The 13,111-nt window shown below is 34.8% G+C and overlaps 1 protein-coding gene and 1 long non-coding RNA gene across 2 annotated transcripts; one reads left to right on the forward strand and one right to left on the reverse strand.

The window, feature by feature from the left end:
* LOC131949599 (uncharacterized) lies at positions 1 to 2,724 on the forward strand. Its single transcript, XR_009388180.1, has 3 exons — positions 1 to 58; positions 1,960 to 2,148; positions 2,536 to 2,724. It is a non-coding gene; the product is annotated as an uncharacterized LOC131949599 (long non-coding RNA).
* Positions 2,725 to 5,514: 2,790 nt separating this feature from the next.
* LOC131949610 (uncharacterized) lies at positions 5,515 to 12,598 on the reverse strand. The gene is made up of 5 exons (XM_059311455.1): positions 12,521 to 12,598; positions 7,003 to 7,143; positions 6,583 to 6,691; positions 6,080 to 6,285; positions 5,515 to 5,640 (listed from the first exon to the last, which is right to left on the reverse strand). The coding sequence occupies exons 1-5, from the start codon at positions 12,575 to 12,577 to the stop codon at positions 5,572 to 5,574; spliced, it is 582 nt and encodes a 193-aa protein (XP_059167438.1). The 5' UTR covers positions 12,578 to 12,598; the 3' UTR covers positions 5,515 to 5,571.
* Positions 12,599 to 13,111: the final 513 nt, after the last annotated feature.

Consider the following 13,111-nt stretch of genomic DNA (forward strand, 5'->3'; position numbering starts at 1 on the left):
TTAAATCCGACTATAAAACATAACGCACGCACCGCTTAACAATAACGTTGTTATTCGGGTGAGTTAATTCTCTTAACATTGTCTATGTTATTCTCAATTTTTTTAAATACGCTGTTTTCTTTCGAAATGTTTTGAGACATGGAGTGTTTTTAGGGTAATTTATAAAACCTGTCATCTGGTGCTAGGGCCTTGTCGTGGCTTGGCAGCTTGCTTACCCTGACCACCCCCAGAGCTATACCAGCGGGAGTGTAAACTCCTGGTAGGTTCAGCCAAGCTGGGAAGGTCTGCGCGGGTAGGGATCAGACCAAAGCTAACACCCTGGTCCTCCAGGTTGGGGGTTGAAACATAAGGCTAGCAACCTTATCTCGTAAAACAATTATCGCTACAGAAACGCAGACAGAATTTATAAAACAGTTAAATAACATCTATGCTGACAACTTATTTGTGTTCATAAAAAAAATATAAGTTGTATAAGCTAAAAGTACGGACATCCCAATGAAAATCCGCGCATCCCCTAGCACTAGTTGGTGCTTCCTATTTAAGACACCGCTGTTCTAACTAGGCTAGCATGCTACAACGTCCTCCACAGCAAACCTGTTCAAGGGGGGGTAGTTCAAGACTGACGTCCAACAGTTAGCGGTAGAGGGTCAGTTCTTTTGACCAATGACGGGGGAGGCAGAGAGTGTTTAAAATGTGACATATTTTACAATAGATTGCTATTGTCGCAAAGTTTCCTTATAGTAAACTGTGTACAATAGTAGTATTGGCTGATAATTTACAACTAACAAATATCTTGTTTTTTTCTTCTTGTTGGAAGCATCCGCTGCAATACTTGTTTGTCTTATAGCAGTGGCGTCGCTAGGTCGAGTGTCACCCGGTGTGCCAACTAATGGTGTCACACCCCTTCCCCCCGATATATATATATATATATATATATATATATATATATATATATATATATATATATATATATATATATATATATATATATATAAACTTTACCACTTGCGTAAATTTTGTTGTTTTTGTAATTCGTTACAGTGTTTTTTTTTTCGCTGTGAGTGTAAGGTCCAAGGCAAGGGTTATTCTAGATCAGGGATCGGCACCCTTCGGCTCGCGAGCCGCATGCGGCTCTTTCGATGTCAGGATGCGGCTCGCCAGTTCCAAAATAATTATATTATTTTCTTTTCACAACTCATAAAAATATTATACTGTAAAAACAACTTTAAACAAGATAAAAACACTAAGAATAGATCTAGGTGGAGTAGAGCGTATACCGACAGCTGGCACCTGCTTACCAGTTCCACAACTGTGCTGTGGCCAGCCCCGTGACAGTGGTTCCATGCTTTTCACTACCGAAGTGCAGAATTTTTGTATTCCGAATATTTTCAAAAGTAGCCTAATTGTTATTTTATTCAGAAGGCATTTTTTATGAGTCAGTGTGCATTAATTTGATTTGAGTGACGTAGGTTTTAGTTATTAGCTTCTAAATTGGGTAGGGATAGTGGTATGGTTATATAATTTGATTTTATTATCCTAGCAGAGCTAGCTAAAATACTTTAATATGTTTTGTGCGAAACATGCATATAATAAATGGGTTTAAGTATGAAATAATATTTAGTTTAAATTCATGTACCTAATCCTAATCAATTACCATAATATTGACAACAAGTGTTAGTGGCTCTTTATAAACTGTGAGATTTTGTAAATTGTAACTTTTGGCTCTTTCGTCTTAAAAGGTTGCCGACCCCTGTTCTAGATACTAGATGACAAGAAAAGATATTAGCTTCGATGCACCAATACCGCAATTAAATTTAAGTGTCTTACTTTTTAGTTTATTTCAAAAAACATTTGGAAATTTAGTTGTGATTGATTTAGCTTACCACAACTAGACCGACGTGCTGAAATTGTTTAAAATTTCAATCTTTATGTTTTCTCCCATTGATTTAACCTACAAAGTCCCTCAACAACGATGCAAAAATTACTCGTCGTCCTCGTGTCGATTGTCGTTCTTGCTATTCTGGAGGTGATGATTACAGAGTCCTTCATTGTGCGGGCTAAGAAACCGATAGTCTTCAAAAGCAAAGAAGAAGCTTCTCAGTACCTAACGAAGATCTTAGAACAACACAATTTCAACAGACGGCCAAGGTAACTGTGGGGTTAGCTATGCACATAGTCGTTTAACATTGTCAAGAAATGTATGTAAGCCTTAAGGCGAGATAAACTGGTTTTTTTTGTCTGTTTTATGTCAATATTCAGGGACGGTGCGATTCAATGGTAGAGCATACTTTGCCAGTTCTTAAACTTCAGTTAATGGACTTTGTTTTTTTAAACGTCCAACCACCATGCTCCCTCTTAGGGGTTCGTCTTAAAAGCTGGAGGGTGTTGGAAGGGGGGGGAGGGTTTGGGCGATTGGAAACTTTATGACGAGAAAAAGTCTGACTTTAACGTTTACGACCACTAAGAATAAAAATGAAACTGACACATCACTGTCAAAAAGATGAGTAAAATGATTAGCTACATGTTTCTTTTCAGGTTCGGCTAATGAAATGGAGGCTCCAGGTCAAGCACCACATTTAAGTTTTAAACCCACTAGTTTGTTTATTTTAACTTTTAATTGTTTCATTAAAATAGTTTGATAGCATTTTAAATTGTCTACATTTATCCGAACATTAATTGTTTCATTAAAATAGTTTGATAGCATTTTAAATTGTCTACATGTATTCGAACATTAATTGTTTCATTAAAATAGTATAATAGCATTTGAAATTGTCTACATGTATCCAAACATTAAATGTTTCATTAAAATAGTTTGATAGCATTTTAAATTGTCTTCATGTATCCGAACATTAATTGTTTCATTAAAATAGTTTGATATCATTTTAAACTGTCTACATGTATCCGACCATTAATTGTTTCATTAAAATAGTTTAATAGCATTTGAAATTGTCTACATGTATCCAAACATTAAATGTTTTATTAAAATAGTTTGATAGCATTTTAAATTGTCTTCATGTATCCGAACATTAATTGTTTCATTAAAATAGTTTGATGGCATTTTAAATTGTCTACATTTATCAGAACATTTATTATTTTATTAAAATATTTTGATATCATTTCAGAGGCGTAGCGAGGGGGGGGGGGGGCGGAGACATATGTCCCCGGGCGCCGACCTCAGGGGGGGGGGGCGCCAAATTGAAAGTTTGAGGGGGGAAGGGTGCAAATGAAAAGTTCGAGGGGGGGGGGGGTGCAAATCGAAAGTTGTCCCCGGGAAGGGGACATTAATTGTTCAACATTGTTTCATTAAAATAGTTTGATGGCATTTTAAGTTGTCTACATGTATCCGAACACCAGTGTTTCTTCCAGACTTTTTTTTTCGGGGGGGGGGGGGGGGGGCGGACACTATTAAAATTATATTTTTACTATATAAATTCCATCTCGTTCGGGGGAGGGGGGCAGTAGACTTTCTTCGGGGGGGGGGGGGGGCTCCGAAGAGATGCCTGGAAGAAACTCTGCCAAACACTGTTTCATTAAATAGTTTGATAGCGTTTTAAATTGTCTACATGTATCCGAACATGTTTCATAAGAAATGTTTAGATTGCACATGTAAATCCATAATAATGATGATTGCATACAATTAGTTTCACTTGGTTATCAAGCGAAAAAATAAGTTAGTACATATTTTAATCGCGGATGGTCTTCTTTTTATTTTTCTTCCTTTTTTCAGGTGATGTATGGGATTATAACATTTAATCCAGCGCTTCATAGGGAGACTTCTAAGTAGGTCACCAACTGACACCAACAGCGTCACCTGGCTGCCTTAAGGCTACTTATGTAGTTCTTATTTTTAAGAGAATAAAAATGTTTAAAATTTTCATAATATTTTTAATACTTATTTATAAAATTTCATCAACCTAGCTATAACGCTACTCAACCTATCGTTCACAGAAACACATACACACGGACAAAATTGCAAAACTTTGTTTTTCCGACTCAGGGGGTGTAAAACGATTTGTAAAAAAAATCTTGATTTTTTTTTTTGCACGAATACAATACTACTTTCTCTATAAGAGAAAGTAAAAACTGAAAGACACTTTTCTTACTCAAACTCTGAGACCGAATTCGACATTTTCAAAGGGTTCATCCATAAACGACGTCACGCTTTTAATCTCCCCTCTCCCCTCCGTCACAAAAAGCCAGACCCCCCACCCCTAAAATGACGTCACACCTCAGTCTCCACCCCCACCCTAAAAATTGCAGTTGAATTTTTTTCCAAAATCTTGTCTGAACTCTGTCAAAAAAAGAGTATTTTAATCAATTCCTATAACAAAACAGTTAAAGCAGTTTTCTATAACGCGAAATAACGTCTAAAATTCGTTTTCTAACATTGCTTTTTTTATAATGCAAAAGTGTGACGTCGCACCATCTGAACCCCCCCCCCCCTTCATCAAACACCGTCACAAAAATTACTGACCCCCCCCTCCCCCTACGAGTGTGACGTAATTTATGGACGAAATATCAACTGGACTCCCCAGTGTGTGCACATGCTCACTGCAAAAACATGAACTGATCGTAAGCAGCTGTTACAACACAATTAAGTACGTGTCAACTTGTTATGTGCTATATAGGCTGTTGACTCAGATTTCAGCCTGCTTTCTTTTTGGATTTGCTTCCAAAGCCTTTGTCCAACAAAGAACAACCTACATGGCAGCAGTTGTTTGATTTTTAAGTTGTCTCTCTTAGAAGAGTTGCTGTACCCAGCTGTCGAGTTGCATCTGCAATGAGGGTTGGAACTCAAGACTTTTTGGTTTAGCAACCATAAGCTTTACCGACTCAACCATGCCAACCCCCTATAAAAATTTTAAAAGCAGACATTTAATAACTTTGAAAATAATTTCATGACAAGATAATTATGGGAGACAACTCCAACACGAATAACACCATCTTGAATAGCAAAGTTGTAAAACTTATTGCAAATAGGCAGCTTCTTCCCCCTCCCACATATAATGATATCAGTTTCATTTCCTCTAACCATAACCACACTAATAATGAAAATTAGCATTTTAACATTCATTTCAGCATCGTTTCCAGTTCGTGGCTAAGATAAGGGGCAGATGAAGTAGAGTTCAACTGCTACAGAGACCTCGGCATATGAAGGGATAGTGTGGTCAGCCGCCTTTGTTTCCCTAAGGTTAGGTTCCCTGAGCTGGGTGGACAGAGGGATGTTCCATTGATTTGAACCCAGATTCAAACTTGTGACTCTCAGGTTAGCATTCTAGCTCTCTACAGCTAGGCCACACTGTCCCCAATTTTAACATTAAGTTTCTTATATTATATGTATGCTATTCAAAAATCCCCATCCCCCATAGTCTAAGCACCCCTTAACCACGAGTGTTACAAACAAGTTTTAACTATGACTTTAAAGGTAAGATCGCCCTGCAATACAGTTAATAAACTAGTTGAGAAAAAGAGGATTTCACTAATCAAAACAATAAATTTAACCACAAGGATTAACATCTTTCAATAATTTATTCCATGATACATTAAAAAAAATTGAAACAAAAAAACAAATTACTCTTTTGGTGTGGGTGTTTCCTTTGACTTTTTCTTTGGTTGTTTTTTCGGAATTTTCGGGACATCCTGTAAGTATGAATTGTAATTATTATAATCGTCAGATAAAAACCTATTTAAATTAATATTTTGATTTGCAGCTTTTAATTAGGATCTAATGAAATAAAACAGCATGCTCTCAATAAAATTATTTTAATTTTATGGTTACAGGGTTGATACTTGTCCTGCTATAAAGCACTATAATATTTCATAGGAATTTGAAGTATAAATAATAATTATAATTAGGTCTTAACAGTCTGATAAAAAACAGCAGCAATTAGTATCTAAAATGTGTAAATTCTAGACTCTTAATTTGGGCTTTTCTTTTTAAAATACCCTCTTATTCCTTGTATTTGTGGAAACCCTGAATACTTTGGTAAGCAAATGTTGAGTACAAAAATTATGTATTTCACGTCTATTTTAATAACTTTTTAATTACACAATATCATTTCTGTAAAATTACACCCACCATGATGTCCTCCAGCTTTAAGTCTATCCCGAACTCTTTTAATTTCTCCAACTTTTTTGACTGATTCCTCGCTGACCTCCTGAGTGACTCGTCTAACTTTTCTGTTGTCTTGGCGCTGTTATGTTGACGTTTGGGTTTGGTTGTTGGCCTCCATTTGAACTTGAAAAATGTGTTTTCATGGACTTCAGACATGGGCTTGTATTCACCTGAACACAGATAAAACAAAATGTTATCCTTCTGTTACAAAGGTTTCAATCACACTACTCAAATTTCAATGAACAATGGAAAAAAAAGTGTAAATTAATGTTGTTAATTATGAAACAGTTTATAATGAAATGTTTATTTAAAACTTGACAGGCAGCTAAAGGAATGTTGACTCATACCACTATGATCATATCAAGACTCAAAGAATGAAAAGGCTATAAAACTAAACTTATTATAAGTAATTAGATTCACCTAGTTCAATGTAAAGGAAACATGAACAAAATAACAGGCTCACTTACATTTCAAAAGTTTGTTAAAAAACAAGTAGTTATGGCAGGTCTCTGCTACAGTCTTGGCGACAGCTGCATATTTAAATTTGACGAAGGCATATCCTTTTGATTTACCGTTCTATAAGACAAAAGAGAACTTGAAATAACTTTATGTACAAGAAACCCCCTCCTGAATACAATTCTACAAGTTGATGCAGAGCTATAATATGCGAACGAATTCATGTATGTTTATAAAACAACACACAGAATAGGTTACATGAAAACAAGGAAAGTTTATTATAAATTACACTTCTCAATACTAAGCAAATCATACATACACTTGTTGTTTTCTTCTTACAAGAAAGTAGCAATGTAATGAAAGTAAGTTAAAATACAAACATTATAGTGTGATACAGATGGTCTATACAAAGTTGGATGCACAAAACCTACCTTCTTGGAGCGAGAAAGTTTGACGTTGAGCACCTTGCCGAACTGGGAGAAGTAGCTAGAGAGCTGTCTTTCATAGAAACCATGGGGCACGTGACCGATATACACAACCCCAGGCAGCCTGTCTTCTTCAGTGACTGGGCCCTAGAACAGACAGGAAAATACAACAATCACAACTTGGTGCAACAATCACAGATAGGTACAACAATCACAAATAGGTACAACAATCACAAATAGGTAAAACAAATTACAATTTACACATACATTTTTTTCATAAAAACGTTTTAATAACAAGCTTTTCTGTAATAATGCACTAAAAAGTAGAAAATAAATTATACACTACTATTTAAATAACAGTAAAGAAAAGCCAATGTGGCATCATTCGATAATAATAGATAAAAAGTTATTTGATTTTAACTTCATGTTAACACAAGAATTAATAGAGCTACTTTCACTAAAGCGCCGCTTGTGAGATAAATAAACAAATTAGGTCAAAAGTACACCTAACTATCCTCGATCAACAGAATTAAAAACGGGTAGGCTCTAATTCTAATTCTGATTACTAGAATTGACGATGGCCTCAAAATCATTGGTTTTATCCCTCTATCCCTTAATGCCTTAATGAAAAGGAAACCATGCCGCCAGCTTTCTAAATTGCTTCGAGAGCTTGAGCCATGAGATAATATAAACAAACCCGGAAGCAGTGAACCACACAGCCTAAAATTATAGTCTTGTGAATTGTGTCTCGTTAGGCCGTTCGATTCAACACTTCCGGGTTTGTCATTTTCGTGGCATCTCACGGCTCATGCGCTTACTAAAATGGCGACCAGTTTCGCTTTCTCTAAACGGTAGAGGGATAAAACTATTGATTACGATGCCATCGTTAATTTTAGAAAACGGAACTATCCGTTTCTATTTCAGTCTGTTATTTAAGAATTCCCAGATGTACTTTTGACCTAATTTCTTTGTTTGTCTCGCAAGCGGCGCGTAAGTGAAAATAGCTCTATGTATTCTTGTCTTTTAAATCAAATAACTCTGAAATATCGCATTCCTTGGAACCCAGCCTATGTTACTTGAAAACTTTAAACTATTAATTTAACACACATTACAATTATCTGGTAATAATTTCTTGGGTTTATGAGATGTGTTCGTGGAAAAACGATCACCCCCAATAATGCCATTTTATTATAATCTTGTTTGGTGAAAACGAGGCGCGGGAAAATGTGTGCCGCGCAAGAATCCAATCATTTGGCTAGATTTATTACTGTTTTTTTATGTCACACCTAAAAATAGAATGTTTACGCTTTCTTCGTTGATGATCATTTTTATTATTTTTTAAACTGAAAGTATGAATTATCAGTTAGATTGCAGATTTTGTAACTTGGTATACTTACCCTTTATCAATTTTAAAAGCATAGCATGCTAATTGTAAACAAATATAGTCATAAAACACAGAAATATAAAGTTCCAATTGCGATTTGACACACCCGGGTCACACCCCCTGAAGAAAACACGTGTTTATTAAGCTGTTTATCTCACTTTACAACAGTAATTAAAATTAATTTTCAAATTTTTATCACTTATTGGGTAAGATAAAGCACATGTTTACTAAAAATAAAAAATAAAACAAAAGCAAATTCTGTTTCAATGAGGGTCACGGGTCAAGTTTTTTTTCCTTCTGTCAAGTTCAGTGGAGGGTGCCACAGGCTGACCTGACTTTGGAATTTTTTTTAAGTAATAATGACTTTGCACAGAAAGTTAAAATATGCTAAATTAGCTTAGTTTACTAGTGTTCTAGCTATTATTGATACATTTTTAATAAAAAAATCATTCTATAATTCTCATCAAAAAGCCTAGTCTCGTTATTAGGGATTTAGGTAAAAAAACACTAATCATCATATAAAAATAAAAATTACATATTCTTGTAGAGCTCAACTATATGAAAACATAACAAAAAAGATTTTCTGTCTAGCTCAAATAGTTTTTTTTTGGCGAATTTTTTTGTGAGGGGTGGAATCCCCTTGCTTTTGCATTGGCCAATTGTGACAAGTCATGGTATACCTGAATAAATTGAGCATAGTTATTTTACTTGCAGTTGTATTTTGTTCATATTTGCAGAGTTTAACTAGAATGATATATAGAACTTGTAAATGCTGTTGAAATTAATAAAAATAATACAGAACTTATATTTTTGTGTTGGCTTCCTCCCATAACCCCAAAAAACTGTGTGCTGCGCAAATATGAAAATGTTTCTAAAGCCATATTTTATATAAATACAGCAAATGAAAGAACTACAAAGTTAGAAATCTAAAGTAAATGACTTGAACACTGTTATGTGCATATAATTGCCTCATTATTTTGGGCAGGTGAAGTAGAGTCCATCTTTAAGCCATTTTGTTATAAAACTGCTGCGCAAATATGAAAATGTTTCTAAAGCAATATTTTATATAAATACAGTGAATGAAAGTAAATGACATGAACACTGTAATGTGTCTATAACTGCCTTGTTATTTTGGGCAGGTGAAGTAGAGTCCATATAAAAGTCATTTTGTAATAAGTGAAATGAAGTTAACAGATCAATGTTTTTATGTGTGAATTGTGTATGGATTCTGATTTTCAGCATATAACTATATCTAAGGGTGAGTAGAACTTGAATACTTAAAATTACAGTTAGCACAATGTTAGTGTATAGCAACAGACAGGTAACCTAGATCTAGGTCATTCTAGGTCTGACTCTTGTCAGTCTAGAGTCTAGTCAGACAAAATTGGATTTTTAGGAAAAACATATTCTAGAAAACTAGAACTAGAGCTGAAAAAATTAAAGATGGGTATGTAAATATATTTTGAAATAAAAAATTAGATTTGTTTGCACATGCCATAAGATTGCTGTTATTAGTTGATCAAACTTAAAGGCAGGAAGATCGGGATGAAAAAATATAACAATGGTGGCAGCATGACCTACATACAGTGACTACGTTCGGAGGGGTATAACTAATGTCGGAGTCAAAATATCCAAAAACAAATTTCATTTCCAATTACTTAAGATATGTCTGATCAGTAATCTACTCTCATCTAGAGGAATCTTTTAAAAAATCGAGATTCCAACGTATTTGAAACTAACCTTGATACAGGGGGAAGACCAAAGCAGAGACAGCATGCAATCAGGTCGCAAAGCCATTAAAACTAAGGGACAACCACTCTACTTCTTAATTAACCTTAGGAAATGACCTTTTAAACTTAATTAATTACCATAAATTAAAAACTTATTAGTATGCAAAACCAAATCTCGTGGGTCCGGTATCAGAAAGTAATGGGCGATTTCGGGTCATGTTTTTACCGCCAACTCGGCGGATGCCGACAACCCTATCGTTATCTGCCCATTTATTAGTTTTTCTCACTAAATCTAGAATTTACGCAATTATCAATTTAAACATGACCACTGAATAATAGACATCCATATTTAATCCATTAGGCACTAACTTTGGAGTTTTTAGTTCGTTTTGAACTAAATTAGTTAATTTAATATTTATTGTCAATCACTACCATGTCCAACACATCTCTCCATGACAACTCTTCTTAAGCTTGAAGCTAAAGAAAACCACAAATCAGGTTAGACTCCATGCACAAGAGTTCCTCACTAGTGATCACCAAATAGCGGTCACGTGGTTTTTAAAAAATAAAAATAAATTGGTTGTGATACGGACGCCAGTCTTATAAAAAAACAGCTCACAATATTTGATTTCTGTTTTCATAGACTGATAAAACTAATAATGCTTTACGTTCTCGCTCATTTCTGTACCTACACTGTTGATATTTTTTAAATTCTATTAATTTTAATGAAACCAACTTTTGAATTTAGCCTCCGTTCTCCAAACCAAATTTTAAAATGCTTTTCTGGCATATCTAACCCTGCCACTTATGGTTTGTTGTTATGACACGGAAATCCCGCCATTTTGCGCGTGGTAAACATTTTTAAATGTAATTAGTTGAAGGTCTCTGAAATTTGGCCGAAAAATCACCGGAAATCAGACGTCCGGTCCGGGCGCCATATTGTTGTTAGCAACCGACCACGCATCCAAGTTAGAGAGAAATACTACCATTTATTAATGCCATTTATATTTCCATGGGTAATGTGACAGTAATGTCTCACATTGTATTAGTGCCTCGTTTTTTTACCCACACTGTTATTAATTTAAAATATAGGGCCCTGCGGCAAGGCTGTGAAAGTGAATGTAAAAATAAATTTAGACTAGAATCTAGAGTAAAGTTCCGCGTGTGGTCAAAACCACGGTGTAGTCACATTCCTGTTTATGGCTTCGTATAATATTTGTTTGGATGTTTTATACGAAACTACCAATATCTGCTGTAAACATGTCCATTTCTAAATATATCCAGGTCAAATTCTTTTGTTTCACTCCTTCTGAAAGACGAGTTTTTAAATTTTCAAGTTTCGAGGTATGACGTCGTAGGCGATTCTAGTTCCCCCGTATGAAAAGCACTAGGTCCCGGATGAGATGAATAAAACCAACCAATCAAAGCTTTTTATAACTAGGTTAACTATAAATAGCTTCTATTTATGTGCGGGACACTGAAAATACTGTAGTTAAGGCTATTAAAAGAATCTTAGTGGTGAAATGGGGGTGATCACAGCTGGGGTAACGATTTTTGTGTTTTACCCTCGCTGTGGTCACCAATGACTTGAGCTAGACTAGCCTAGATCTAGCTGCTCTATATTTCAAGCTAAGTCTAGAACCTATATAATTTCTATTTTTTTCTGTTGTTTTAAATTATTTTAATCATCTACTTCTTCTAAATCTAGTTTGTGTCTCTACATACAATCCAATTGAAGCAAATGTTACGTTTTGTCTTGTTAGTGATTGTTACGTCCCTTTGTTATGATTATAATAGTTGCGTCCCTTGAGTCATCACTGGGTCATCCGTAATTTGTAGTTAATAAATTTAATTAACGTGTTATTATTTGGTTTTGCAAATCTATTAATTAATTATACAATCATCAACACGTTTAAATGAGTAAAATTATTAAAATTGGATCAAAACGTAAAAAATACGCTAGTGATCACAAGCAGGGACAGGTGACCACAGGCAAGTAAAAAGGGGGGAAAAGTCGATCACAAGGAGGTTCGTCACTAAAACATGAATATCTCAAATACTATGCGTATGAATACAAAATAACTCATGCATATTAGAGTAGAATGGCAGTGGAGTAATAAATTACTTTCGGTTTGTTTCTGTGTGAAACGGTTACAAAATAGCGCCCGATGAAAATCGGGAGTTCGGAATTTTTCGCTATGTGTGACCACACGCGGAACTTTACTCTAGATCTAATCTAGATCTAGAAAAATGCCATGGATGGGCACACTTCAACTCCACACACTGGCCAATAGAAACTTATTCAATGTTTCTAGTTTGTGTTCCTATGTCTGATTTTTGTTTTAAATAAAACTATCACTTATTTTTTAAGCTATGTATGCTTTGAGAAGAAATAAAATAAAAACACTACCAGTAAGCTTTTGTCTACTGTTTTCTTAGCCCTCTGTTTTCGCGTGGTAGCTGCCATTTTGTTTACAGCGGAAAAGGACTAAAATTAAACTTTGTAAAAATGAAGTACTGTAAACGCGGTGCATTCCCTTTAAATAAAAAATTAAAAAAAAAACTGCAACTTTCGGGAAATTTTTTAAAATTATGTCAGTTGCATTTTAGTGATTGACATTTCGATCATAGAAACATTATTATGAGTAAAATGTATACTCAGTGGCGTAGCGAGGACGGGTGTCACCCGGTGCGGCACCTGATGGTGTCACCCCCCCAACCACCCCCCGTAAATATATATATATATATATATATATATATATATATATATATATATATATATATATATATATATATATATATATATATATATATATATATTCCATAAACACTTGTAAGTATGTGTATATTTATTCAAATATTTTTTTTCTGCTGGATGTATTTAATTTTTTTACCCCCCCCCACCCCCAACCCATACATGGATTAACATATAGCTTATTACGATTCACAACCAATCCGTTTTCCTCAGGCATATATATTGCAACGTTGAGTTGATGTAACT

The sequence above is a fragment of the Physella acuta genome, unplaced genomic scaffold (genome assembly GCF_028476545.2).
Source record: "Physella acuta isolate Inbredline_101_S28 unplaced genomic scaffold, ASM2847654v3 ptg000704l, whole genome shotgun sequence".
NCBI classification, from domain to species: Eukaryota; Metazoa; Mollusca; class Gastropoda; family Physidae; genus Physella; species Physella acuta.

Excerpts from the sequence above, each read along its gene's own strand:
- LOC131949610 (XM_059311455.1), bottom strand. The coding sequence starts at position 12,577 with ATGGCAGCTACCACGCGAAAACAGAGGGCTAAGAAAACAGTAGACAAA. Across the intron at positions 6,692-7,002 it reads AACTTTCTCGCTCCAAGAAG|AACGGTAAATCAAAAGGATA; the intron begins GTAGGTTTTGTG and ends TTTGTCTTATAG. Across the intron at positions 5,641-6,079 it reads TAAAGCTGGAGGACATCATG|GATGTCCCGAAAATTCCGAA; the intron begins GTGGGTGTAATT and ends TCATACTTACAG.